Raw genomic sequence first — 25,827 nt, 5'->3', positions numbered from 1 at the left:
TAGTTTAAATATAGTCAATAATATAATAACATAAACACATACTTAAAATAAAAGAATGAATTAATGAATATAAGATATCATAAGTGGTAGCAAAAAAATTAACATTTTTTTCTTTTGTATTTTGGTTGAATATAAAAGTAAAATAATAATATAATATTAGAGTTTATGTTATTCTCTTTGTCGTAGTTTCATTTTTTTACATTATAGGGTCAAAGTCAAATAAAAAACTGTTTTAGGAAAGAGTAGAATTAGATTAAAAGTAAATATTTTTACTAAATTAAGAATGGTCATGTGCATTGCACATAATAAGTTTTTATTGGTAATTTTTTTTATTATAAAAGAAATTTTTATTTACTATTCACCAAAACATCATTCTTTCCCTTAATATTATTTGTCAAATAATATTTTTTGGTTTCGTATCTATGCTTGGTTGATATGGATAAGTCACAGATGTGATTTGATTGGTGGTAGAAAAAAAAATCAAAAAAATCAAAGAAAAAACCATTAAAAAGAGCCATAAAATTGTTGAAATATTGTAAATATACTAATTTAATTTTTTATCAAAATAAAACACATTTCTATACATGTGGAAACTTAAAATTTCTCAAAATTTTATAAAAGAGAACAAATCTAATAATTATTGCTTTAGTTGATTGACATTCTATTTTCGATATTATTCTCAATATGATAATAAATAAATGACTTAATTTAACAACATAAATTATGGAATAAAAAATTCAAATAAATCAAACTGAGAAGTTTATTATCCAAATCAGTCAAAACAAAAATTTTTTTGGCAATCCACCAATGACCATTTAAATATAATTCGAATCAACATGATTCGAACTACAAATGCATGTAATTCGAAACAAACTTGCTTCGAATTACGTATGAATGAATATGCATGTAATTCGAATCAAGTAGAATCGAATTAGAGAAGAGTAAATCGAATTGACTCGATTCGAATTAGTAGGCTCACGTGACTCTATGGAGTTCGAATCAAATTGATTTGAATTATTCAATGGTGGTGACACTAGGTAGTTCGAATTAAGTTGATTCGAATTACTAGTAAGTTGCCTATATAAGGAGTTCGAATCAAGCTCATTCAAATCAGTTACCCTTCCTCATACCCCCACCAAATCCCAAAGAAAACGACCCAAAATCTGTTCGACAAAGACTCGAGAGGCAGATTGACGCCATGGGGGACGATCCGGGAAGGCTGTATCGTTTGGATGGAGTCGCTCACATCACCGGGGTGATCAACGACGAGGTTAGTGGTTTTTAATAGTGGTATATGTTTAGTGGTTTTTGTTGTTACCATATGTTAGTAGTTTATTAAAGTGGTATTGCTAGTGGTTTATTAAAGTGGTATTTCTAGTGGTTTATATAAGAGGTTTTGCATGCGGTTTTGTATAGTGGTTTTCTATGCAGTTTTGTTGATGGTTTTTGTTAACGGTTTACGTAGGTGGTTTTTGTAGTTGTTAATTTGAGTGGTTTTGGACGGAAGTTTATGTAAGTGGAGTTTCTCCTGGTTTATGAGAGATAAGGATTGAAATACAAATAAAAATTTAATTTAATTTACACAAAAAATAAAATTGAAATTAATTAATTAAAATATAGGTACTTTAAGTGTAAAATATTATTAAAATTTCAGTATCTCAAAACAAATGCTACCTAATATATCTTCATTTTTAACTAGTGCTGATAGAGGTGGGAGAGAAAGAATGACCACGACTCAACATTCTCACCCTCGACTAGTGCGAATGCAACAGGGAGTATATTGGAGTTCCCGTCCTGTGCAATCGCAACAAGCAGAGTACCCCCATACTTGCCATATAGATGGGTCCCATCAATACTCACCAATGGCTTGCAATGACAAAATGCCTCGATACACGGTGGGAAAGTCCAGAACACTCTATGAAAATAAGCCTGAGGTTCGTCCAGCTGTCCCCCAACACGAACAGGGCTAGTCCGAAGAACTGCAATATAACCAGGCATGGTCAGCTGCACTCCTAACACCCACCTTGGGATTTTGTTGTAAGACTCATCCCAGTCACCATAAATGAGCGCAACAGCCTTCTGCTTCGCCATCCAGACCCTCCTGTACGTAAGCCTGAACCCATAGTATGAGGCAGTCGCATTTAGGAGCACCTTGATGCTGACGGATGCATCGGCTCTAACCATGGGCATAATGAATGCCGATATCACATGATAATCCAAACTCCTGTGATCGCTGGAGATAGAGCTGGCCAGACAAGTATGTGGTCCATTGTACCGTTTGACCTCCCAAATGCCCTTGCGCTGCCGGAGACTCAGCCGAATCAACCATGTGCACCCATTCTCGAACTGAGAACACTTGCCAACATAACGGCGATAATCAGACTCCACTACCTTGTACTGTACACCTCGGCGGATGCTGTAAGTCTTCACACTTAACAGTGCATCCTCCTTATCCTGAAATTGCTGACCAACCTGGAACTCTGTCATACCAGTTGACCCTTCTGCATCTCTAGCACCAAATCCAGCAGGCTCCCCAGGTACCCCAGCCAGCCTCATGGCCTCCAGGTCCAAAGATGAAAAATATGGAGGGTACTGCTGTGTGCCAGAGCTAGAACCACCACCCGCACCGGCAGACTCACTCGCTCCAATATCATCACCACTATCATCAGCAATCATATTTGGCTCGACATCATCGTCCTCTAGATCATCAAACAATCCATCTCTAGCCCCAGCCGCTGCAGCACAGTGTACAGAGGTAGGTAGAAGTTCCGCTGTTCCAACCTCGTCGCCAACACTGCCGTTGAGATCAATAGCGAACGAAGGGGAGGCGACAGGCGGGGCGGGTGGCTCATACGCAGGGACTGAGGAAGATGCAACGGCAGGTCTTGAGCTAGAACCAGCAACCGTCTCTAAATTGTTGATATTCCGGTTCGAACCCCTCGAGCTGGACACCACATCAACCAGCTTTGCCAACAGCTCCGGTGTCCGCACTTCGGGAAACTGCCGTCGACAAAGAAACATGACCTGCAAGTCCTCATCACTCCCGATCGTGAAACAATCATATTTCACGCTATCTTGGAGCATCGTGATTGGAATGCGATAGAAAAACTTCTTAACCCTTTTCACACCATCCAGACCAAGTTTCAGTAGTACCGACCTAGCAAGGTCATCATAGCTCGTCGTAGAACTCACGATAATACAGAGAGGATCCTTATCGGTGAACTTCACACCGGACCGAGTTTTTCTCTTAATCGATCCCCTGTGGTGAACCAACACTATAAAACTGTCCTCACCAGCCATGTGACCCCTCAATAATGAGAGCAAATCACGTTCATCACATATATATACAGGTCTGGAACACACTAATTCGAAACAACATAATTCGCACTATATATACATAATTCGAATCAACTCAACTCGAATTAAAGTTTGGTTCTTGTTCCTTAGTAATTCGAATCGACCTAATTCGAATTGTGTATATGTCATTTTTCCTACTAGTTCGAATCGAGTAGATTTGATTTAGCTATGCATAATTCGAACCATGTTCATTCGAATTACATGCATATCCGTTCAAAGATAATTCGAAGCAAGTTGTTTCGAATTACATGCATTTGTAGTTCGAATCATGTTGATTCGAATTATATTAAAATTGTCATTGGTGGATTGCTGAAAAATTTTTTGTTTTGACTGATTTGAGTAATAAACTTCTCAACTTGGTTTATTTGGGTTTTTTACCCTAAATTATGTTACAAATTATTATATTAATACTAAAAATAATTAATTTAGATAGTTTGATATTTATCCTAATTAAATTAAGTAACTGATATAAAACAAATTATACTTAATTTAGTTTAATAAAATCATCTGTATGTATTTACACAATTTTAAAATTTAGAGTTATTTTCAAAGTTAATTTATCCTTATCAAAATTAAAAATTCTAACATAACTTTATATATTGATAAAATTCAAATTTATTTTTATATTTATGTTTATTGTATTTTTAAAATCTTAAAAATTATTTTACTAAACAAAATTTTTATTTCTTGTATTTATTAAAAATCATTTATTTTTACTTTAATTTATCAAACATATGTGCTATAATTTTTAAAAAGATGTTTTTAGAAAGTAAAATTTAATAAGGTATTTTTGATAATTAAAAGTATTAACAAATGAATAATTAAAATTTTCTAATAATATTAATACAGACATGTGAATAATTATTGAATTTTAAAAAGCAACATCATTATTAAATTATATATTTTATAATATATAATTTTAATATAAAATAAAAATAGTGAAAATCAATTTATATTAGAGTTATTATTAAATACTTTTAGAGTAAAACAAAATAATCTACTCTGATCTTTTTAACAATCAATTTATGCCACATATAACTTTGTTATAGATACTCATCAATAATTTGCTATTTAATCAGTATATTAGTGTAAGAATTATAATTTGCACTGACAACACCTAATAATTTTTTCTAATACTATATCTTAACATTTTATATATGTGTAACATCAATTGTATTTCATCACTCGAGTAAAAAAAATAAGAAATATTACATAGTTGAAATATCATATAACTCATTTCACTATTATTTTTAAATTATTAATTAAAAAAAGCAAGTCTCAATTTTTTGTGTAGAGTAGAGTACAATAAAATATATAAATCAAATAGATATAAACATGGAGATTCTAAATTTTTATTAACAATTTTTTTGTACAAAGTTACTATTTATAAGAATATATTAACCATCCAAATTAATTTAGTACCATAAAACTTATTTCAGTACCTATTTTAATATAATTGTTGACTTTACATTCTTATAATTATTAACAATCCAAATAAATCAATATCATATCACTTATTTCATTACGAACATTCTATTTTTTAATTATTTTTTAGTTTTCATTCATTTTCAATCAATTATATTAATGTGCAATAAATTAAATTAAATTAAATACGATAATACTTATATTAATTAATATAACTTTTTAATTTGGGATTAACTTATGTTTAATTTAGTATTATTTTCTATAAAAAATAATTATTAGATCAAAAACCAAATATATTATACTAAAATAAACTATTGACAATTAATTTTTTAAAAAATTTAGAATTCAGTAAAAATTTTATAAGGTCAACCTTAAACACAAGCAATTAATTTTTAATTGTCAAGTATTATTGCTAAATTGATCTTAAACTTTTTAAAATTTAGTTTTCAAATATAAAATTAAAACAAAATAAAACTTAGGATTATTTTTAACAAATTTTACTGATAAAAAATATATTTTATCCTAATTTTTATCATGTGTATATCTTACTATCTTAGTTTAAAAGTAAAATAAATCACTCATTTTTTACATTAGTATTTTTTTCACTTTAAAAGAGTTTAATCTATCAAGAGCATTCGGTATTTTTCTTGGATTTTTGAGATCGTATAGACTTACTAGGATTTAGGGTTTTATTATGATCAGAATTTTGCTCTCATGTATATGTTACAACAACATTTATTTAACAATTAAATTTTATTTATAAACTTACCAAAAGAGTATAAACATTAAAACAGATAATAAATAGTGAAGATTTAAAAAAAAATTCAAATTTGGAGGTACTTCTGACTTCTGAGGTACTCTAATTAAAATGAACGAGGAAGGAGTGAGTGATGAGAGTCGGATGGAATGTCCGAGGGCAGAATACGGTGAGGTTTTCCTGATCAAAAAGATTATGGGGGAGAGTGCGGAAAGGGCTGCATCAGGTGATAAGGAGGGTTTCCAACAGAGTAGTTTTAGGGCGGCTCGAAAGGTTTCATTCCGTGATAAGGTGGTCGGTTCCTCTACTTACTAAGGTTGATGCCTTATATGGGGATTCAATGATGGTTGTCACAGAGAAACAAGGCGACCCAATGCCTCCAAAAGTTAGTTTTTCTAAAGAGGCTAGAAACGCTCTATCTGAACCCTACAAAGAGGCCATCGTGATTAAGGTCCTTGGGAATCATTTCAGTTATATAGTCTTGGTGCATAAATTGAAAGGCGTATGGAAGCTTAAAGGAGGCTATGAAAGTTTCGATTATTTCTTAGTCAAATTTAATCTCAAGAAGGAAAAGGAGAATGTGTTATTAAGGGTCCATAGATGATGTTAGGGCATATTACATTGCGGTCAAGCCATGGACTCTGAATTATAAACCATGTGAGGCATCATTTGGGGACTCGATGGTTTGGATACAGATTGCAAGGTTGAGCCCATGGTATTATCATGAAAAGTCCATGATGTGGATTGCTTCGGTTATTGGCAAACTCGTCAAGGTGGATCTTGTAACCAGGTCGGCAGAGAGGGAGAAGTTTGCTAGGGCTTGTGTACAAGTGAATCTGGGACTGCCAATTGTTCGACAAGTGGTTGTCAACGACTTTGAATATAGTGTGGAGTATGAATGTATGCCATTGAATATAGTAGAGAAATGTAGCACACCCATGGTTCCTTTAGTGGCTATGGATGTACATACAGGACCAGTTATTCATGAGATCCATCCGGTTAACCAGAATCAGTAAATTTTTTAATTTGGAATTGCACCCATTAATATGACAGCAGTAACGGATTCTGCGAAGAAGATGCAGGCAACTATGTTGCATGAGAAAGTTGATATGAAGGAGCCATTAGACAGAGAATGGGGCTAGACCAAAGTTGTTAGAAGGGGTATAGGGAAATTGGGCCAGAAAGCTAAGGCCCAAGCGGTGGCTAAAAGCTTGACACCCCTTTTTTGGACACTAGTTGGGCCGGGTGGATGGCTCGAAGGAGGGGAGAGAGACTCGTGAGAAGGCTGGGTTGAGTAACGGGTTGCCTTTTTCTTCTGGCCAAGCTCCATCGAAGTCAAGGGAAAAGCTCAACAGCGTGTCTGCAGCTGGGTCTTCGACTACCCTCCATGCTCAAGAATGGCCACAAGAGACGAAAACTGGCATCGCTGCAAGACTCACTAGTGCACCAGAACACTGACGGCGCGCCAAAATAGCAGTTGCAGGATAACACGCCGACGGTGGCTTCCATTGCGGTGGGGACTGGGGAGCATTCCTGAGCAGCCATTTGTGTCGGGAAGGCAAGGAACACGGGAGGTTGCTGGTCCTTCATCGATTCACTAAGGGTCTGCTACTGAGGTTAGTTCCATTTATGCCCATTTATTTTTATGGATCATTTATATATGAATTTCTTATCTTGGAACATTAGAAGGGCTTCTAACAAAATGGTTCGGGTGTATTGCAAAGAGTTAGTTCGTAAATTTAGTCCAACTTTTTTTATTCTTTATGAAACTCATGTGCCTTTTGAACGAATGAAACTCTTTTGGAGTAAACTTGGTTATCATGATATTGGGATTGTGGAGGCTAGAGGTCACAGTGGGAGAATCTGGGTGTTGTGCTCTAATTCTATGCTGATTGTCAAAATAGTAGATATGGCTGACCAATGTATTAGTTTTAAAATCTATGTGGCCAGTGTTTCTGGTTATTGTAGTGCTATATATGCTAATCCGTATGTTCTTAGGCGAATGGGTCTGTGGAATAATTTGATCAGAATTTCAAATATGATTTAGGGTCCCTAGATTATGTTAGGAGGCTTTAATGAGATTTTGATACAGAGTGAGGTTAGAGGGGTACTTTCAGTCAGGCTAGGGCAAAAATTTTTGCGAAAACTCTGGCAAACTACCATCTGTTTGATATGGGGGCTATTGGAGGAAGTTTTACTTAGTACAGGAAGGTTAGAGGAGATTTGCAGGTTGCGAAAAAACTGGATAGAGCTGTTGTTAATCAAGAGTGACGATTGCTGTTTCCTAAGGCTTATAATGAGGTTTTGACGCGTCTTCATTCTGATCACTATCCTTTGCTCGTTAGATGTGCACCGACTATGAAAGCCAAGAAATGTTTGGGACCATTTAGATTCCAAGCTGCCTAAATGACTTATCCGCTTTTTAGCAATATTGTTCGTACACCTTGGAATAAAAGGGCCATTGATATTGTTAGAAGTTTGATCGAGGTGTAGAATGATGCTCTTCTTTTCAAGAAGAAAATCTTTGGTAATATGTTCGTTAAAAAGAAGGAGTTGGAGAGACAATTGAATGATGTTCAGATTTTTTTTAGAGTATGAAGGATCTGGGGTTAAAGGTGAAAGAACAAGGTATTCATAATGAGTTAAATAGTATCCTTCTCCAAGAAGAGCTTATATGGTATCAGAAATTGAGAGTAATGGGTTTGGTGTGGTGACAGGAGCACTAAGTTCTTTCACTTGCAAACGATCATTAGGCGAAAGCGGAATAAGATTCATGAACTATTTCTGGAAGATGAAACTTAGGCTACTGAGTCACAGGAGCTAGAGAAAAAAACAAACTCCTTCTTCCAAAAGCTTTTTTCGACAAGAGAGAATATTGATCTAAATACTATGGGAGAATTCCCTAGTCCTTCCCTTAGTAACGAGGCCTGTCAAAGGTTGGTTTAACCGGTGGCATTGGAAGAGGTGAAAAGAGCTGTAACGACCATGAATTCTTTCAAAGCTCCGAGACCAGATGGTTTTTAGGTCCTGTTTCATAAGGATTTTTGGAACTCTTTGAGCTATGATGTGTGGGGTTTAGTCAAGAGAGCTTTTGAGAGAGAGATTCTAAATGCTGTAATTTTCGAGTCATATATTGTTCTGAATCCTAAAGTTGAAGTTCCTACTTCTTTAAGAGATTTTTTTCCTATCAGTTTATGTAATGTTCTTTATAAAATCATTACAAAAGTACCGGTGAACAAGGTTAGATCCCTTTTTTGTTGGAGATCATTGGCTCACTTCAAGGTGGTTTTATTCTGGGAAGAGGTACAACGAAGAACATCATCATTGTGCAGGAAATTATAAGTTTCATGAAGAACACTAAGTCCAGGAAAGGGACTATGACCTTTAAGATTGATTTGGAGAAGATGTATGACAGAGTAGTCTGGAGATTTCTTGAAACTTCTTTGGTTCGGTTTGGCTTTCCGAGGGTTACTATTCATCTTATTATGGCTTGTGTGACATCATCTTCTTTGTCTATTTTGTGGAATGGTGATAAACTCCAAAGCTTTAACCCCCTAGAGGGGTTTGAGATAAGGGAATCTCATGTCCCCTTATCTCTTTGTGCTTTGTATGGAGTGTCTTGCTTGTTTTATTGTCCATTGAGTTTCTCAAGGCTCATGGATACCAGTGTCAATTTCTAGACATGGTCCAAAAATATCCCGTTTGATGTTCACTATTGCTGTTCTGTAAAGCTACGAAAGCTCAAGTAGAGAAGGTTATGAAGTGCATAGATTTATTCTCCAAAGCATCAGGTCTGCGGGTGAATCTTAGTAAGTCTAGGGCTCAATGTTCAAAGAATATTTCTGTGAAAAGAAAGGAAATGCTCTTGGGAGTCTCTAGTATTCATTTTTGTTAGGACTTGAAAAGGTACCTAAGGGTTAATATTGGGCATGAAAGATCTGCTCAAGAAGTTATTGAGAAAATTTAGAACAATCTTGCTAGTTGGAAGGGGTGTCTACTGAATAAGGTAGGAAGGCTTTGTTTGGTTAAGTCGGTAATGGCGTCTATTCTGATCTACAACATGCAGATTACTTTCCTTCCGAAGTATGCATGTGAAAATATTGATTCATTAATGCGACGGTTCTTTTGGAAAGGCCATAATAATGGGAAAGGGTTGTCATTGGTTAAGTGGAAAGTAGCATTACTCCCAAAAAGGCAGGTGGTTTGGGTATAAGAGATACATACTGTGCTAATCTGGTACTTCTTGGCAAGTTGGTTTGGGATTGCTTCAATAATAAAAACAAACTGTGGGTGTAGATTGTGATGCAAAAACACCTTCGAAATTGGAATTGTTTTAGTGGTAATCTTGGATAGAATGCGTCGGCCATTTGGAAGAACATTCTTAAAACATATGAGGTTCTTAAAGATGGGTTTAAGTAGAATGTAGGGGATGTGCAGCAATCCGTGTGGTATGATGAATAGACCCCGTTTGAAAGACTTTGTGATCTTGTTCCCTGTGTTCACATATTTGAGTCGGAATTCGTAGTGGCTGATTTGTGGCGTGATATATCTTGGGTGGTAGATACGCTTGCTACGACAATTCTTCTTACAGTTAAACAATTCATTTGCAGCCCTCCCTACCCAAATTTGGCAGACTTGGATCCGGAGTGGAGTTGGTGGCCTACAAGGGCAAAAGGGTACAATGCAAGAGAATGTTACAGTTGGTTGTTGAAGCATAAAGTGAATTGGAATGAAAATTGTGATTGGAGCTGGCTTTGGAATTTAAATTTTTCGGAGAAGATCAAATTCACTATGTGGCTTGGGTTTCATAACGCTCTCCCGACGGAGGCTTTCCGATTCAGGCGGCATCTAGCTAGTTCGAATTTGTGCCAGAGATGCAATGCGGCTCAAGAGACAATTGAACATTACCTATGGGACCGTGTTAAATCCAAGAGCCTTTGGCAAATGTTATATATTCACTTTATTGACTCGTTTGAAGGCATCTCCATTGAGACTTAGTTTAGAAAGGTCATGCCTAATAATGAAGTTCTTTTTGGGGCCAGAGTGTGGTGGTTGTGGAGACATAGATGTAATGATGTTCTCAACGTTGAGAATCTTGGGACGGATCACAAGGTGGTTGCGCCAATCAGAAGCACTGTCATGGACCTGACACTTTATATGCACCGATGTTCTTCCTTCAGCACCTTCAAGAATCGTTGGCGTTGGGAACCCCCTGTAGGTAATAGTTTTAAAGTTAATTTTGATGTAAAGTTTATTCTCTGATTTGAGTTTGCCTAGTTTTAGTTGTATTATTAGAGACTCTAATGGGAGTTGGATCTTGGGCTGTTCTGGTAGTTCTCCTCCTTGGTCTATCACTAGATATAAGCTTTTTATAGTCTAGATGGGGCTTATCTTAGCCTCAGACTACAGTTTGAGAGACATTGTGTGTGAAACGGATTATTTGAAAGTTCTGCACCTTTTGCATGATTCTGGTGATGGGTACACGTCTAAAGTTGATTTAGTTCACAAAATTCAAGATCCTTTATCAAGATCTTAGATGGCTAGATATAAAACAAGAAGTAATCCCAATAATGTGATTTGGTTAGAGTCTAGTGATGTTCTCCAGCAAATTATACAGATCTGATTTATCAAGATCTTAGATGGCTAGATATAAAGCAAGAAGTAATCCCAATAATGTGATTTGGTCAGAATCTAGTGATGTTCTCCAGCAAATTATACAGATCTGATTTAGGATAGATGTTTGCTTTGGTCTTTTCTTTTGTTTAGGCACGAAGGGGAAAAAAAGTAAAACAGATATATAAATTCACATATTTATGAAAATAGTTATCACATCCACGATCCATTACATAGGACAATTCTTTGGGCCTTCTTTTCTTTGGTGTGGTATATGAAAACTTGAAATATTTTTCACTGATCCGTGTAAAATGGCACCAGAGGAGTGAAGGGCTTCGGAAAAATTGTTTAGGAGAATAGTAGAAATAGCATGCACACTTGAACTAACATATTCTATTTCCTGTTATTGCAGTGAGGTGTAGTTACTAATTACTGCAATTGCTTCATAAACAAAGATAGCCACAAAAATTGGGAATGAATAATTTGTGCACTCTCAAAGTGAGTAGCAAGCAAACAATTCCTATGTGTGATGTATAAGGTGTGGTATGAATATCTGACTTAATTTCCTCTTCTGCATATGTCTAATTTACAGGAGCAAAATTATTCGACACTCTTCACAGCTTCGAATCAGAAATCAAATCCTGGCATAGCAAACCGGGAACTAAATGCCTCGACCTGATTTCTGAGATTGGAAATATCTTTGTTGATCTGAAGATTCTTGACGAAATCCTTGAACGGTTTGGCATGTTCCCGCTGTACAATGCTGCTGGTAATCTGAGCTGCCTTCAAAAGGAACTCAGCTATGGTCTCAAAATCTTCCTCTACACACCCTCTTGATGTCATTGCAGGGGTACCTGAACACACATGAAATTAAGGGATCTGAAACAATAGAAAACAACATAACATGGATCATCTGTGCTTTCCTAGAATATGATGTTTTGAAGGCAAAAGAGAATCATATGATAAGCATGGAGAAATAGTACAAACATATTGAGCCAAAAAGAATGAGATAACTGAAACTATACCAATATACTGTAATATTTTAAGATCTACAATACTCACCAATTCTCACTCCTCCAGGAGAAGTAGAACCATAAATGGCGCATTTGTTTAGAGTGATGTGACATGCCTCGCAGACCTTCTCATAATTTCTGTCTGCATTACATAATATAATTGTTTAGAGAGGATGATCATGCCAACATAAGAGAAGGGAAAATCTTAACAGAAATCAAGAGTAATACACCAAAGAATGAAATAACCACAAAAGCAAATAGATTAGAACATTAATCAAAATAGTGAACTAATTTCACATATATATGCTAAAAATAGCAGATTGAGGAGTTACCATTCAAGCCAAGTGCAGTTAGATCCCAAAGCAACAGATGATTGTCGGTTCCATCAGTCACTAATCTGCATTTTCTTTTCAACAAAGCAGAAGCTAATGCCTGCGCATTTTTCTTCACCTGCTGCATGTATGCTTTGTACTCTGGAGTTGCAACTTGTTTCAAAGCCACGGCAAGAGCAGCGATGTGGTTATTATGAGGACCTCCCTGTAACGATGGATACAAAGCAAAGTTTATCTTCTCCTCCAAATCATAATTAACATCATCTCCATGATAATGAACATGGCCTGGTTTCCTTGGTTTCGGCCCTCTTCTGTAAAAAACAATGCCTCCCCTTGGACCCCGAAGGCTTTTGTGGGTTGTTGAGGTAACAATATCACAGTAATCAAATGGACTAGCCACTTCCTGTAAATAACAGCTCTTAATATACATAAAAGCACATTCAACAAACAAGCACTTTCTAAAATTGATGGAGTTCCGAAACTCCAACACAGTTTAAAGTTGAAATACATATAGCATTTCTTCAATTAACAATATTTTATACAGAAAGCCATGACTAGACTAAAATTAGAAATAAAACCATAGACAATCGGCAGCAAACTTCCTAATCCACTATCAATCTTTGATGAGAAAAACAAGTGCAGATTATATGTGTAGTTATAATGTAGTTTTATCTTATTAGATATCAACCTTGATTTTCTTTTCAGATGTGCAATTACCTTTCTAAAATGCAACCTACACAAAGCCAAAATCCTAAAATAATAGGTCATATAAGTAGAACAGTAATAAAAAGGATCATATAGAGAAGATAGATCACCTTAGCCGCCACAAGACCACTAATATGAGCCATGTCACACATCAACACTGCACCACATTTATCAGCAATCATCCTGAACTTCCCATAATCCCATTCTCGAGGGTAAGAACTCCCACCACAAATAAGTATCTTTGGCCTAAAGTCCATAGCTTTCTCCTCAAGCTTCTCATAATCAATGTACCCAGTTAAGTGATTCACCTTGTAAGGCATTGTCTCGAAGAAAATCGAAGCAGCAGAAACCTTCTTCCCACTCATAGTGTAATAGCCATGACTCAAGTGTCCCCCAGAAGCAGAATCCATTCCCATGATTCTATCTCCAGGATGCAAAAGACCAGTGTAAACAGCAAAATTCGCAGAAGTGCAGGAATATGGCTGAACATTCACACCCCATTTGTTAGGATCAAGATCAAAAGCAACCAAAGCACGCTCGCAGCATAGAAACTCAAGCTGATCAATGTGCTGATTCCCAGTGTAGTACTTGTTACCGGGCATTCCCTCAGAATACTTATTGGTCAAATGGCTTCCCAATGCTTCCATCACTGCCTTGCACACAAAATTCTCCGAAGCGATCAATTCGATTCCTTTGAACTGTCTTTTCTTCTCCTTCTCCATGATCTCGAAGATTTCGGGGTCTGCGATTCCAAGTGGCTGGTTCCCCCATGACAGCACCGAAGCTTTGCGCCCCTCAACCGTTGAATTTGAATTTGAATTCGAATTCGAGTCCGCGGCGAAACGCTTTGAAGGGAAGTACGATTCAGAACCCTCTATGTGCCTTCTCTTCACCGGAAAAGAACCACCCCCCATGAAGTTAATCGTTTGGTGCTGCTTCATCTCCTCTTCCTTTTGTTCCTGTGCTTCTTCTTCGTCTATGATTCCCCCTTCTTCTTCTTCTTCATCATCATCTTCTTCTTCTTCTTGATCAACATCATCATCATCATCATCGTCTTCTTCTTCTTCTTCCTCGTGTTTGAGTTTATCAAGAGGCTTGTAGTCTTCGTCGACGAGTAATTGCTGCCACGGAACGGAAGGATTTGGAATGGGGAACGAGAAAGAGTTATCAGTGAGCGTAGCAGAGTGAGAAGAAACAGGGGATGAGATATGCGCGTTCAAACCGAGAGATAAACCTGGTTGAGCATCCATGGTGATAGAAAGAGAAAAAAAAAAGTTTATATTTTGAACGGAATTAGGTTTATGGCTAGCTTCTTCAGGAACAATCGGAACAACAGAGAAAACAGGGCATAGAAGAGAGACACCGAAAACAAAGCAACGATGGTGACGAAGAAGAAAAAAGTATTGTTGTTTGCATGGAAATGGAGGTCATGGAAAGAAAGAGAGAAAGAATGCGAAGATAAAATGTTGAAGAAGAAAGGGGAATGAACCTGGATGAGAAATAGGGAGAAGGAAGAGTGAGAGAGCTATGAAGATGGAAAATGGGGATACATTAAGAAGACGTAATTCAACTTAAACGGAAAATTGAAAACTCGTACGCAGTCCATAAATCAAAAAATAAAAGGAAGGAAAGGGAAATATGATGCGTGGAGTGGAAACTTGTGATTTTAGGGGGTTTTAAAGACTTTTAATGTGGATGGGATCATGTCTAGGTTCACACCTTCTACTTGTAGAGTTGTAGGGGTTAGTTTATGTGGGTCAACAATCCCCGGGTTTTTTATTTTTTATTTTTTTTAGACTGGACCGTAATGTGGTCTTCGTCTTTCAAATTGACCTTGTACATCAAGATAAAAAAATTGAGTGATTAATTTTTTTTATTTGATTTTTTATTTGTTAATTTTTTATTATTTTATAGAGTTTAATTTTAATATACTCATATTGAAAAAGTATATAGTCGTGTAATTATATCTTTTTTTTTTCTAAATTATTTATACTGTTAATATAAAAAGTAGTTATTTTTATTAATATCATATTATATAATTAGATACATGTATAAAATTATTTTTATATTGACAGTGTATCAAAATTAAATTTTTATTTTATAATAAATGTTTTTTTAACTTTTTTTATTAAAATTGTTTTAAATATTTTATTTGTATAAAAAGAATCCTTGAAATTGGCAAAGATGAATCTCTTTAGTTCAAGTTTATTTTATGTTTAAATATGTGATATCATAATGTAGATCTTTAGTGTCAGGTGTTACAAAATAATTTGATTACATGTAAGAATGATAATATATCAACGAATAATCACTTTAGTTCCATTTTATCATATGATTTGCTTATGCGTCGTATGACATGTCACGCTGTAGAAAATTAATTCTTTAATTTATATTAGGCGACTCATTTTAATTTTTTTAAATGAAAGGGTGTGAATCAAATGAGTTTTTAAATTAATTTTGTCTTTATTTTTTATTTTTATAATAATTTAATATGATATTTTAATAAAAACTATATGATTGATTAAAAATATGTTTTTGTTATTTTATTCCAAAAAAAAACACATATCTTATAAAAAGGAAAAATTTTATTTGAATCTTCTTTTTTATTAAAAATTAATAAATAACAAGACAACATTTTATTCTATCAATAAAATTTAAAAAATTATTTACAAGTATAAAATATAACTATGTATAAAGACATAAAACGATTCCTTTAAAGATAAAAAGGGTATCATAAAAAGCATTCATATCATTTTTTAAATATCTTTTATTATATAAGTTATGTCATATTTTATAGGTTTTTGATAGTTTTTATAAATAACTAATTTAATTCAAGTTTTTTAATTTCAGAAACTAAAATGGATTATTTAGTGCAAATTTATCAATTTGATCCACTTACAATAATATGAGTATGACGAAGGAAATATGAACAAATGATGTTGTGACATGTGATATTACTGTTTGTCATTATACCTGTAATTAATTGCCACATCATAGTAATTGTCCACGTAGTCAAGCTACATTAGCATAATATTGGCTACATTGGCATAATATTGGCCAATCTCAAAGGACATTTTCTGTGTAATTGAAAACTTTGGATATCATCTTGGTGCACAAATCTAAACTAATATGAGGACCATTTTAAGACTTTAATAACTTTTTCCTTATCTTTCTCTTTTTGCATTTTACTATAAATTTAACTTAAGATTTATATATCACATGCTTCTGTTAAATTCCTTTTAACTATAAGGGCAAGTTATCCATTTCAAATGTCCAGAAGTGCAACAAAGTGTACGTGCCACTATCGCTTTTCACCTTCCAACTAAGCAAATGTCACAATGGTAATGATTATAGTCTTAATTTATTATCCTAATTATTTTGTTAATGTTTTTAAAATATCAAAGAATAAAATTTCAAAACTCTTTTATTTAAAAATTAAGAAAAAGACAAGTTAAGACTCCTGATTATATTTCATGCAATAATATAGATAGAAAGATCATCTCAATTGGAATCCTCGTTGCTGTCGTTTTCAACTTCTCTTTCGTTTTAGATTTCATCGTTGCCCTCCTTTTGTCATGTGGACAAATTTGCCTTTCCATTATTCTCTCCAAAGTGGATCACATTGAATTTTAAATGCATCCAATTCCCTTGACGTGCCTTAGGGAAAAGACCTTTCACAATCCAAACGAATTAAATGAAATTCAGCACCCTTCATCTCACCTAAGGATATAAACGTCCCTAAGTTCAATTGGAATTTAAATACAAAATCAATCATCTACCAGAAGACAACATTGTGTGGTTGTCCTAATATTTCCGAAGTAAATACAAGTAACATGCTGACACTATAAGAAGCTTCCCCTGTTGATTTAATTGGCAGTAGGCAACAATTCTCATGATCTTTTAATTGTTCAAACAAAAGTGTACAAAGAAGTTGAACCCAGAAGAAAATGTTGCAAGAAGAACCATTTCTAGCTCTAGGTAAAAAATTTAAAATAGATTGTGCAAGAGCACCATTTTTCCCCTACTCGAATGTATTCATTTTTCCATTATGAAACAAAAATTGCAGAGCAGTAGGACACATGTTAAAAACTTGGGAAAGTCCATACTACAAGGGTTTACAATTACACTCACCTGGGAAAAATTTTCCCAAATAATGAAATTTAGATGCATTTTGAGTTGAACATTGACAAGATAACCAGTAATGAGCAGAACCTCTTAAAGAGGCTATCTTTCATCTACTCCAGCAGCTGCTGAAGGCTGCTCCAAGGATTTGTCAGAAGCTACCATAGATTTTTTATTTCCAGGCCCTGAGGAAACCTTGACAAGTGCTGGTCTTAGAACCCGGTCTCCGAGAAAGAAACCACGCCGGGTTTCTTTAATTATGATCCCTTCCTTGAACTCTTGGGACTCCTCGCGTGCAACAGCTTCATGTAGCTACAACAAAAGAGATCCGAAAACAAATTAACCAGCAGCATCAAGCAAGGATTTCATGGTGGAGGACCCCCTTTAAGTTAAGACAGGCAAAACTAGCAGCATTGTGGTGATGAGAATAAGAAAAGAAAAATTACATTTGACATAAAAAATGATGCATGAAAAATATTCAAAACTGTAATTAGGATTTTCGTTTGCAGAAACAACAGACAGAAAGCAAAATACTGAAGAGTCCTTATTATTTAAGGAATAAGACTTCATGCTTTTCTTTATTGGCAGTTCAAACTAAAGGTGATTTCCGCTAAGATGCCCAAACAAGAAGAACCCCCATTCACATCACTGGTAAAAGAAATCTCCACAAAAAACTGATTTCATTCTTCCAAAACTATTTCTCTTCAAAGTCTAGATATGCAGAAACTCCAAACACAGATGATCTCATTCAACATTTTCTAATTCCAATTTTTCATTTTTAAAAAATATTTCCAGCAAGATAAACTGTGATATGTCACTTATGTGTACCACAATAAATCCACAATCATAAAGGAAGTAGTAGACACTTCAAATATTAACTTGACCTATAACTCCTTAAAAAACACAACCAATGAACATATTATTCAATAACAAGAAATCAAAGATGATATTCATAAAATTCATGTCCATCTCTTCCTTTTTGTGGTATTTGGGAGAAATGAATGTCTAATATATCACATTGAAAATGAAATGGATCTTATGTTGGTAAGAAATTGTTCCAGATGCCAATCAGAAGGAAAAAAAAGAAGAAATTAGACCAGTGTTCAATTTTCAAAATTCACTTACCAATGGATTAAATGGTTTACCAACTGTTGGTACCACAGAAACATTTAGGCTCCTCATAACTTCTACAAATTGCTTGTAAATACCTTGATAGCTTGCATCGATCTTTTTCTCTTTCTCTGTTTCCGCTATATTTTGTTGTTTGGTTCTCTCAAAATTGTCCACCATCAACAGAAGTTTTTCAATGACTTCTTCTTGGGCATCATTCTGGATAACTAGTTTTTCTTTGTCATATTTTTTCCTAAAATTATCAAAATCTGCTTGTAGCCGTAGACATTTCTCCTTAGAAGCAACTTTTTCTGCTGATAGAGTTGACAATTCTTTAATCAATTCAGTTTTTTTAGTTTCAATCAACTTTATTCTCACTTCAATCCAAGAAATAGCTTTTTCATCTCTATTGAGAATGGCTTCCTTGTATGCCTCAATGAGGGCTGCTAAACTCGGTAAAGATTGTATATCTCCATCATCTTCTGTCACTCTTCTATCATTCGGACTATCCTCCGTTTCATCACTTATCTGTGGGAGATACGACAGAGGGGTTTAGCTAGGGATATAAAACAGGAACAAAATGAAATGCATAAACAAGTTGAGCTTAAAATAAACAAATATAATGAGAATTTCAAGACAATCAGAATAACAGAGTTGAGAATGAAGGACAAGAACAAATGATCAAAAGGAAATGAATATGTATAGTTTAGTTGATATCATCATAACACAGGCACAAGAATTTGAGGATCCAATACAGCATTACTAATTTACTACTATATTCTTCCATTGTAGCTATAAACTTCCTGACAATCTAAGACAGAATCCCCTTTTCTGAACCCACTTAGCTATTCATCACAGCATCATCACCATGGTTCATTAATTTCTATCAGAATTAAAAAATCAATGAACAAATTCAGGCTCTTAAGAACTTGGTCCCTAGTGGAAAACTACAATTTACAACCCAGTAAATCTAAAAGGATCACACAAACAATAAACATACTAATAAAATATTATATTTTGTAGCTAATTGTTCATCTTCATCATGACAATCTGCAATTCAGAAATTTCTGCTATCAATCTAGTTATTAACACATCATGCCAGAGAATCAAAACAAAGATTATATCTTTAATTAGGGCGGTTTTAGGGGCACTGGAAGCTGTATCATAACAGGTGCAAAAACTATAAAATGAAAACAATTAAACAACAATTAAGGAGAAAGAAGCATACAGTTGGAAAGGAATCTGGCGAAGCGAGATAAGATTTGAGGAGGGGCCTTCGACTTCGATGAAGAAGGGTAGGGTTGGTGGTTCTAGTTAAGTTGTTAGAGCGAGGAAGGTGAGGAGAGTAAGATACGGTTTTAGATTTAGGAAAGGGATTTGAAGAGAAGGAAGAAGAACATGGACACGAAACTAACATAGATTGGTTACACAGAAAAGAAGCCATTTGTGCTCCAAAAGAAGAACAACTTCTCGTGTTTGTGTGGGTGAGAAATTGATTAGGGGAAATGTTCACAAAATGTAGGAAATGCTGCCGTTGAAATTTTTTATGATTTTCTTTTTCAGAAATATTTGGTTTAATTACTCCGTTGATCTTTATAATTTCGCAAAATTTTTAATTTGGTCCCTATATTTTTTTTCTTTTTAATTGAGTCTTTACACCAAAATTTTTTTTAATTGGATCTCTACACTTTTTTTCCCTTTTATATAGGTCTCTGTACCAATTCTTTTTTTTTAGTTGGGTCCCTATAAAATTAAGCCAATTACTACTAAAAGGGACTTAATTGAAAAAAAATTTAGTGCAGAGACCCAATTAAAAAAAAAAGTATAGGGACCTAATTAAAAATTTCACGAAACTATAGATACTAACAAAGTAATTAAATCGAAATATTTTTATGAATTTAATTTGAGTTGATTAATTAGTATAAATATTCTTTTTAATCAAATATAAATATATGACTCAATAAGAAAATATATGAATGAATTATTACAGTAATTAATTAAACATGCAAAGATTTTGAATTATCCAATAAGCGAAAGTATTTGTACTTTCGTAAAAAATAAAATAAAATACTGTCAGCTGAGTGGAGAAGAAAGGAATGGAAAACGAAGAAGAGAGATAGATTTTGAGTTTTCTAAAATGGTATTTGTTATTGTATACTGATAAATTTATATGTATCGATACATTTAAAATATAAACAAATAATAATTAGTTATATAAAATTTATTTTTTATATCAGCATGTATTTTTAAAATATATATATATATATTATATCACTATTTTTATTAAAATATTTTTTTAATTAAATAAAAATTAAAAAAATATTTTTAATTTAATTTTATAAAAAAATTTAAATATCCTTTTCTTTATGTCAGACAAAATGTATCTCTTTAAATTAATTAAATTTTAAAATTGAGTTAATTTATATTTATAAATTTAAATAATCTAAAATAAAACAATATTTAATTGATTATTCATGTACAGTCAATCATATTTATACTCTTCTATAAATCATATTTTCTGATGTTTATTCATTTAAAAAAAAAGAATACATCTAAAAAACAAAAAATATTCAAAACAACTGTTCTAGTATTCTTCATCTTTTTTGGGTTTTCTTATCTCTCTCTCTCTCAAAACGTCTTTTTCTCAATTGTCAGACTGAAACTCTCTCTTCTTTCTCACACTAGCTTACTACAGTCTCTTTCAATCTCACTCGAATATCGTCTCAGTCACACTCGCTGGCATCTTCAAGTGTCACGACCTTCCCTGGATCCTCGTCGCTGGCGATAGAAGAAACTCGTTGGGTCGTCGTCGCTCGTCGTCTTCTGTTTTTGGGATCTCGCCGTCGCCGAGTAACCATAGACCGTAGTTAGTTGGTGAGTCTCAAAAATTTATCGTTTGGAAAAGAGGAGGAAGAAGAAGAAGAAACCCTTTTCCAGGGGAGCTTTCACGGCACCTGCCAAATTTTTTGATGCTTTCACATAATTCAATTGCAATACCGTATCTAATGCGTTTGTTTGTTGTGTTTCACGTATTTGTAGAAATTCTTTGCACAAGAGGCGCACCACTAGTGGAAAGAAGAAGGTTTGTGGTTTGGAGGAAGAAGAGAAAGTATGCTTTTACTCTCTTTTTCAATTCTCTGTTTTTCTTATTTTTTTTTCGAAGTGCCTTAGTTTCAAAACCAAATCCTTCCAAATTTCAACCCTGGTCTGAATTTCAACCCAAATTTTCTGTCCATATTCAATACCAAGATGAGGGCACCAAACTTTGTAGTTGATTTGAATAAGCCCTTGTTGATCGATGATTCTAATATTTACTTGGATCACTGATTTCATGTTATTGCTTTTGAATATGGACAGAGGATTTGTGTTTAAATTCATACCAGAGTTGAAATTTGGAAGGATTTAGTTTTGAAACTAAGAGAAACAAAGGCATTTTAGAAAAAAAAATTTAAAAGAAACAGAGAATTAAAAAAGAGAGTGAAAGCATAGTTTCTCTTCTTTCTCCAAACCACAAACCTTCTTCTTTCCACGAGTATGCACCTCTTGGGTAAAGAATTTCTACAAATACCTGAAACACAACAAACAAACGCATTAGATACAGTATTGCAATTGAATTCTGTGAAAGCATCAAAAAATTTGGCAGGTATCGTGGAAGCTCTCCTGGGAAAGGGCTTCTTCTTCTTCCTCTTTTCCAAAAGATAAATTTTTGGGACTCACCAAGTGCCTACGGTCTACGGCGATTCGGCGACGGCGAGGTCCCAAAAGTAGAAGATGACGAGCGACGACGACCCGACGAGTTGCTTCTGCTGCCGACGACGAGGATCCCAGGGAAGGCCGCGACACGTGGAGACACCGGCGAGTGTAATTGAGACGAGATTCGAGTGAGACTGACAGAGACTGTAGTGGGCTAGTGTGAGAAAGAAGAGAGAATTTCAGTCTAACAATTGAGAGAGAGACGTTCTTTGAGAGACATGTAAAAAAACCCAGGAAAGATGAAGAATACTAGAACAGTTCTTTTGAATATTGAAGGTTGTGGTAGGCTTAGAGAAGGGGGGTTGAATCTATGCCTTGCTGTTTTGACCCTTTTTAATCAAAGTTACAAATCTGATTCTGTTTGAACTCAGCAGCGAAAATTTATGAGACAATTTATTTTTGTCTCATGAATATCGGAAAACAGAACATAACAGAGAAGAAAAAGCTAACACCAGCATATATCCTGGTTCGGTTGCTTTGTGCTATGCAACCTACATCCAGTCTCCTCCACAAATGTGGAAGAATTTCACTATAGTTAACAGTATTACATACACCAATTTCACACTCAAGTTCTAGCCTAACTTGACATTGGCTATGCTAACACCTAACTATTTTCTCTTAGTGCTAACCCAACTAAGAAAGGGATACCAAACAAGTACAAGATACAAGACACTTAACCAACCTAAAGAAATCTGAAAATAACTCTAGGCTTTTCTCTCAAGTGTATCTCTCAGCCTTTTTCCACTCATGGCTTTTTCTCAAGCTTTCTCACAATGCCTTTTCTCTCAAGAAATTACAGAAAGATAAGCTTAGAAAAGTACATTACAATCAGAAAAACATGAAGGAGATTGACTTCATCAACAGCCTCTGTGCTATGCGAAAAACCAGATTAGCAAGCCTCTGATTCAGTTCTTCATACTGGCGGAATGCACCTTTGATTTAGGTTACACTGTCCAGTTAGTTGAACTTCTTCAAAGAGCTCTTCTCAGAACAAAACTTTCAAACTCTGGTTTTCTCTCCTTCCTTCAGAATGAACAACAAGCTTCTTTTTATCTCCTTGCATGTTCCTTGGTTCTTCCTCCAAGGTCAACATCTTGAGCCTTGAGCTTCACCAACCACAGATCCACTTTTTCTTTTTAATCCTCAGAGTAGAAACTTTCCTTCTGACTTTTCCAACTTGACCGAAAGCCACAAAGGAGTAACCGAAATTGTTTTCCAATGGTCAACCAAATCTGAACCCTTGAACACCAACTTGGTCCCCAAGTTTTGATTAAGACCGTAGATACACAGCAGAATAGGGCAGAGAACAACTTTCCCTTCAAAGCCATTTTTAGATAGAGCAGAGAGTAGGGAAGAAAGGATGAAGATATGATGCATGCAAGATGATATGGTTTACCTTTCTTAAGCTTGATTTAGCTTCTGTGCTACAAGCTTCAACTCTCTCTCTCTTGCTTCTTTGGTTAATGGCTTATGGAAGAAGCTTTTCTTCTCTTTCTCTTTCTTGCTTTTTCTGAAATCTTGATGTGACTTGATTAGAAGGAAGAAGAACGTTGCTTTTAGTTAAGCAAGAGAGAGGGAATTTCAATTCTGAAACCAGTTCGGGCTTGGATCGGGTATTAGTATGCATAGCCCGATTTAATTTCTTTGGTTTCTTCCTTTGCTTTTGCTTGGGCTCTTTATTTTGCTTTCAGCCCAATATTCTTTGCTGAATGCCTTTTATTCCATTTGGGCTATTAACATTTGGCCTGCAACAATAAACAATTAGTTAATAAGTAGATATAATTAATCAACACTAATTATTTATTTTGCTCAAAAATAATGTTTGTCATCATTAATTAATTTAGTTAATTTCTTAACTCAACAATCTCCCCCTTGATGACAAACATGATTTAAGCAATAATCAAAAGGAAATAAATTTGAGTTAGGTTTAGAAAGCCCCCTTTGATTTTATGTTGCTCCCCCTATCCTTTTCAACAATAGCTCCCCCTGAATCTGTGCTTTCCTCTTTATCCCTGTTTCACATTGTTCTTAAAGAAGGCACGATAAAGAGTTATGTACAATATATCTTGTACAAGGGATATCAAATGAGCAACATCACATAATCAGCCCAACATCAAGCTATTATCAGCAAACAAATTCAGCATGTGAAAACAAGTATTAATGCAGCATGAATAAGTAAGAGGTACTAGGATCTACTATCCTATCCTATCCTATCCTATTGCTAATTTTACTCCCCCTTTTGTCAGCAAGGGCGGATAAGAGCAACAAAAACAAAGTCTTGTATCCTGCAGAAAAGAGTTAGAGCACAGACCAAAGTACCAATTAAGCTGTCTAAAGTGCACCAATATTAAGAGTTATTACAGTCATCCAAAATGAAATAGTTCAAAAGTAGCAAAAGAAGCAGAAATCCTGAGACAAAAAGAGAGCAGCAGCAGTTTTTTATGAGACAAATCCTAGGCATCAGAACCATTCCCCTCCGAAACAGCATCCTCTTCAACATCAGTGGCAACATCTTCATCATTTTGAAGGTTATCAATGAAGGTCATCAATACAGCCACCCTATCCCTTGATTTCTTCAGGAAGTTCTCATGCTTGCTAGCCAGCTTCCTTTTCTCTTTGCTCAATTCAATCAAGTGGTTCGATTGGGAGACAAACTCTTGAGCAACATCCCTGACCACATTCAGCAGAGTGGATTTCTTCCCAGTGGAAATGGAAGTACCCTCAGTGGAAGGAGCAGTAGAATCCTCAGGGACAAAATCCTCATCTTCATCATCTAGGACAACTCGATCAGATCGAGTGGGTCCTTTGTTCTGTTTCACTGAACCACCCCCTTTTAGGTATGAATGTCTGTTCTCATATTTCTCATTGGTCAAGTCAACACCAAAATACTCAAAGATACAAGTTAGAAACATGCCATAAGGTAGAGCTTTGTCCTTTTCACTTCTAACAGAATCAAACATGTATCTAACCATCAAATATGCAAATGAAATTTCAGTTTTGATGAGAATGGCATATAAAACAAGAGTGTCAGTGTATGAAACCCTTTGATATGAACCACTTTGAGGAAGTATAATGTGGTTGACCATTCGGTGCAACTGAGCGCGTTCATATCCTAGGGCTTTGTGTGTGGGTGTAATGCCATCTATTAAGGAAACATGTTCACAAATACTAGCCAGGGCATCATTGTAAGAAACACCAACTCCTTCATCCCACTTAACTGACGTGTATGCACAGGGCCCAACATCAGTATATTTCAAAGCTTCACTGATGGTCTCATTGTTTAAAATGATATCTCGGCCCTTGACATACGAATGAGCAGTGCCTTCATGATAAGTCATGTTTGCATAAAACTCTTTGACCAATAATAGATAAACAGGTTTTTTGATGTCAAAAAGGTGATTCCAGTCCAGAAAAATTAAGTTGTCAACAAAAGGAAAACTTTTTCTTTTCAAAGATGGCAGATCAGCGAGAAATGAAGAGCATAGGGTACGGTACTGGATGACTCCCTCATAAAAATCATTATTCATGGCAGATTTGAATCTATAGGGGTTATAGTTTGAATGAGAGGTCATAAAATGGGCTTTGTGATCAAATGGTCCAATTTCTGGTTCTTTAACATTTTTGAGAGAGACTCGAGTGT

The 25,827-nt window shown here is 34.9% G+C and overlaps 3 protein-coding genes across 3 annotated transcripts; all 3 read right to left on the bottom strand.

Moving 5' to 3' along the window:
* Positions 1 to 1,695: 1,695 nt before the first annotated feature.
* Positions 1,696 to 3,300, bottom strand: LOC130945434 (uncharacterized). The gene has a single exon (XM_057874152.1). The coding sequence runs from the start codon at positions 3,298 to 3,300 to the stop codon at positions 1,696 to 1,698; it is 1,605 nt and encodes a 534-aa protein (XP_057730135.1).
* Positions 3,301 to 11,374: 8,074 nt separating this feature from the next.
* On the bottom strand, positions 11,375 to 14,781 carry LOC130944474 (serine hydroxymethyltransferase 7-like). The gene is made up of 4 exons (XM_057872808.1): positions 13,313 to 14,781; positions 12,498 to 12,900; positions 12,215 to 12,307; positions 11,375 to 12,006 (listed from the first exon to the last, which is right to left on the bottom strand). The coding sequence occupies exons 1-4, from the start codon at positions 14,450 to 14,452 to the stop codon at positions 11,780 to 11,782; spliced, it is 1,863 nt and encodes a 620-aa protein (XP_057728791.1). The 5' UTR covers positions 14,453 to 14,781; the 3' UTR covers positions 11,375 to 11,779.
* Positions 14,782 to 17,035: 2,254 nt separating this feature from the next.
* LOC130944475 (uncharacterized) lies at positions 17,036 to 19,950 on the bottom strand. Its single transcript, XM_057872809.1, has 3 exons — positions 19,663 to 19,950; positions 18,450 to 18,962; positions 17,036 to 17,636 (listed from the first exon to the last, which is right to left on the bottom strand). The coding sequence occupies exons 1-3, from the start codon at positions 19,876 to 19,878 to the stop codon at positions 17,427 to 17,429; spliced, it is 939 nt and encodes a 312-aa protein (XP_057728792.1). The 5' UTR covers positions 19,879 to 19,950; the 3' UTR covers positions 17,036 to 17,426.
* Between the last annotated feature and the right edge of the window lie 5,877 nt (positions 19,951 to 25,827).

The sequence above is a fragment of the Arachis stenosperma genome, chromosome 8, assembly GCF_014773155.1.
Source record: "Arachis stenosperma cultivar V10309 chromosome 8, arast.V10309.gnm1.PFL2, whole genome shotgun sequence".
NCBI lineage: Eukaryota > Viridiplantae > Streptophyta > Magnoliopsida > Fabales > Fabaceae > Arachis > Arachis stenosperma.
Note: the sequence above shows the minus strand (reverse complement) of the source record. Positions and strands in the feature narration are given on the sequence as shown.

Excerpts from the sequence above, each read along its gene's own strand:
- LOC130945434 (XM_057874152.1), bottom strand. The coding sequence starts at position 3,300 with ATGGCTGGTGAGGACAGTTTTATAGTGTTGGTTCACCACAGGGGATCG.
- LOC130944474 (XM_057872808.1), bottom strand. The coding sequence starts at position 14,452 with ATGGATGCTCAACCAGGTTTATCTCTCGGTTTGAACGCGCATATCTCA. Across the intron at positions 12,308-12,497 it reads AACTGCACTTGGCTTGAATG|ACAGAAATTATGAGAAGGTC; the intron begins GTAACTCCTCAA and ends TATGTAATGCAG. Across the intron at positions 12,007-12,214 it reads TCCTGGAGGAGTGAGAATTG|GTACCCCTGCAATGACATCA; the intron begins GTGAGTATTGTA and ends ATGTGTGTTCAG.
- LOC130944475 (XM_057872809.1), bottom strand. The coding sequence starts at position 19,878 with ATGGCTTCTTTTCTGTGTAACCAATCTATGTTAGTTTCGTGTCCATGT. Across the intron at positions 18,963-19,662 it reads CGCCAGATTCCTTTCCAACT|ATAAGTGATGAAACGGAGGA; the intron begins GTATGCTTCTTT and ends TATCTCCCACAG. Across the intron at positions 17,637-18,449 it reads GTAAACCATTTAATCCATTG|CTACATGAAGCTGTTGCACG; the intron begins GTAAGTGAATTT and ends CTTTTGTTGTAG.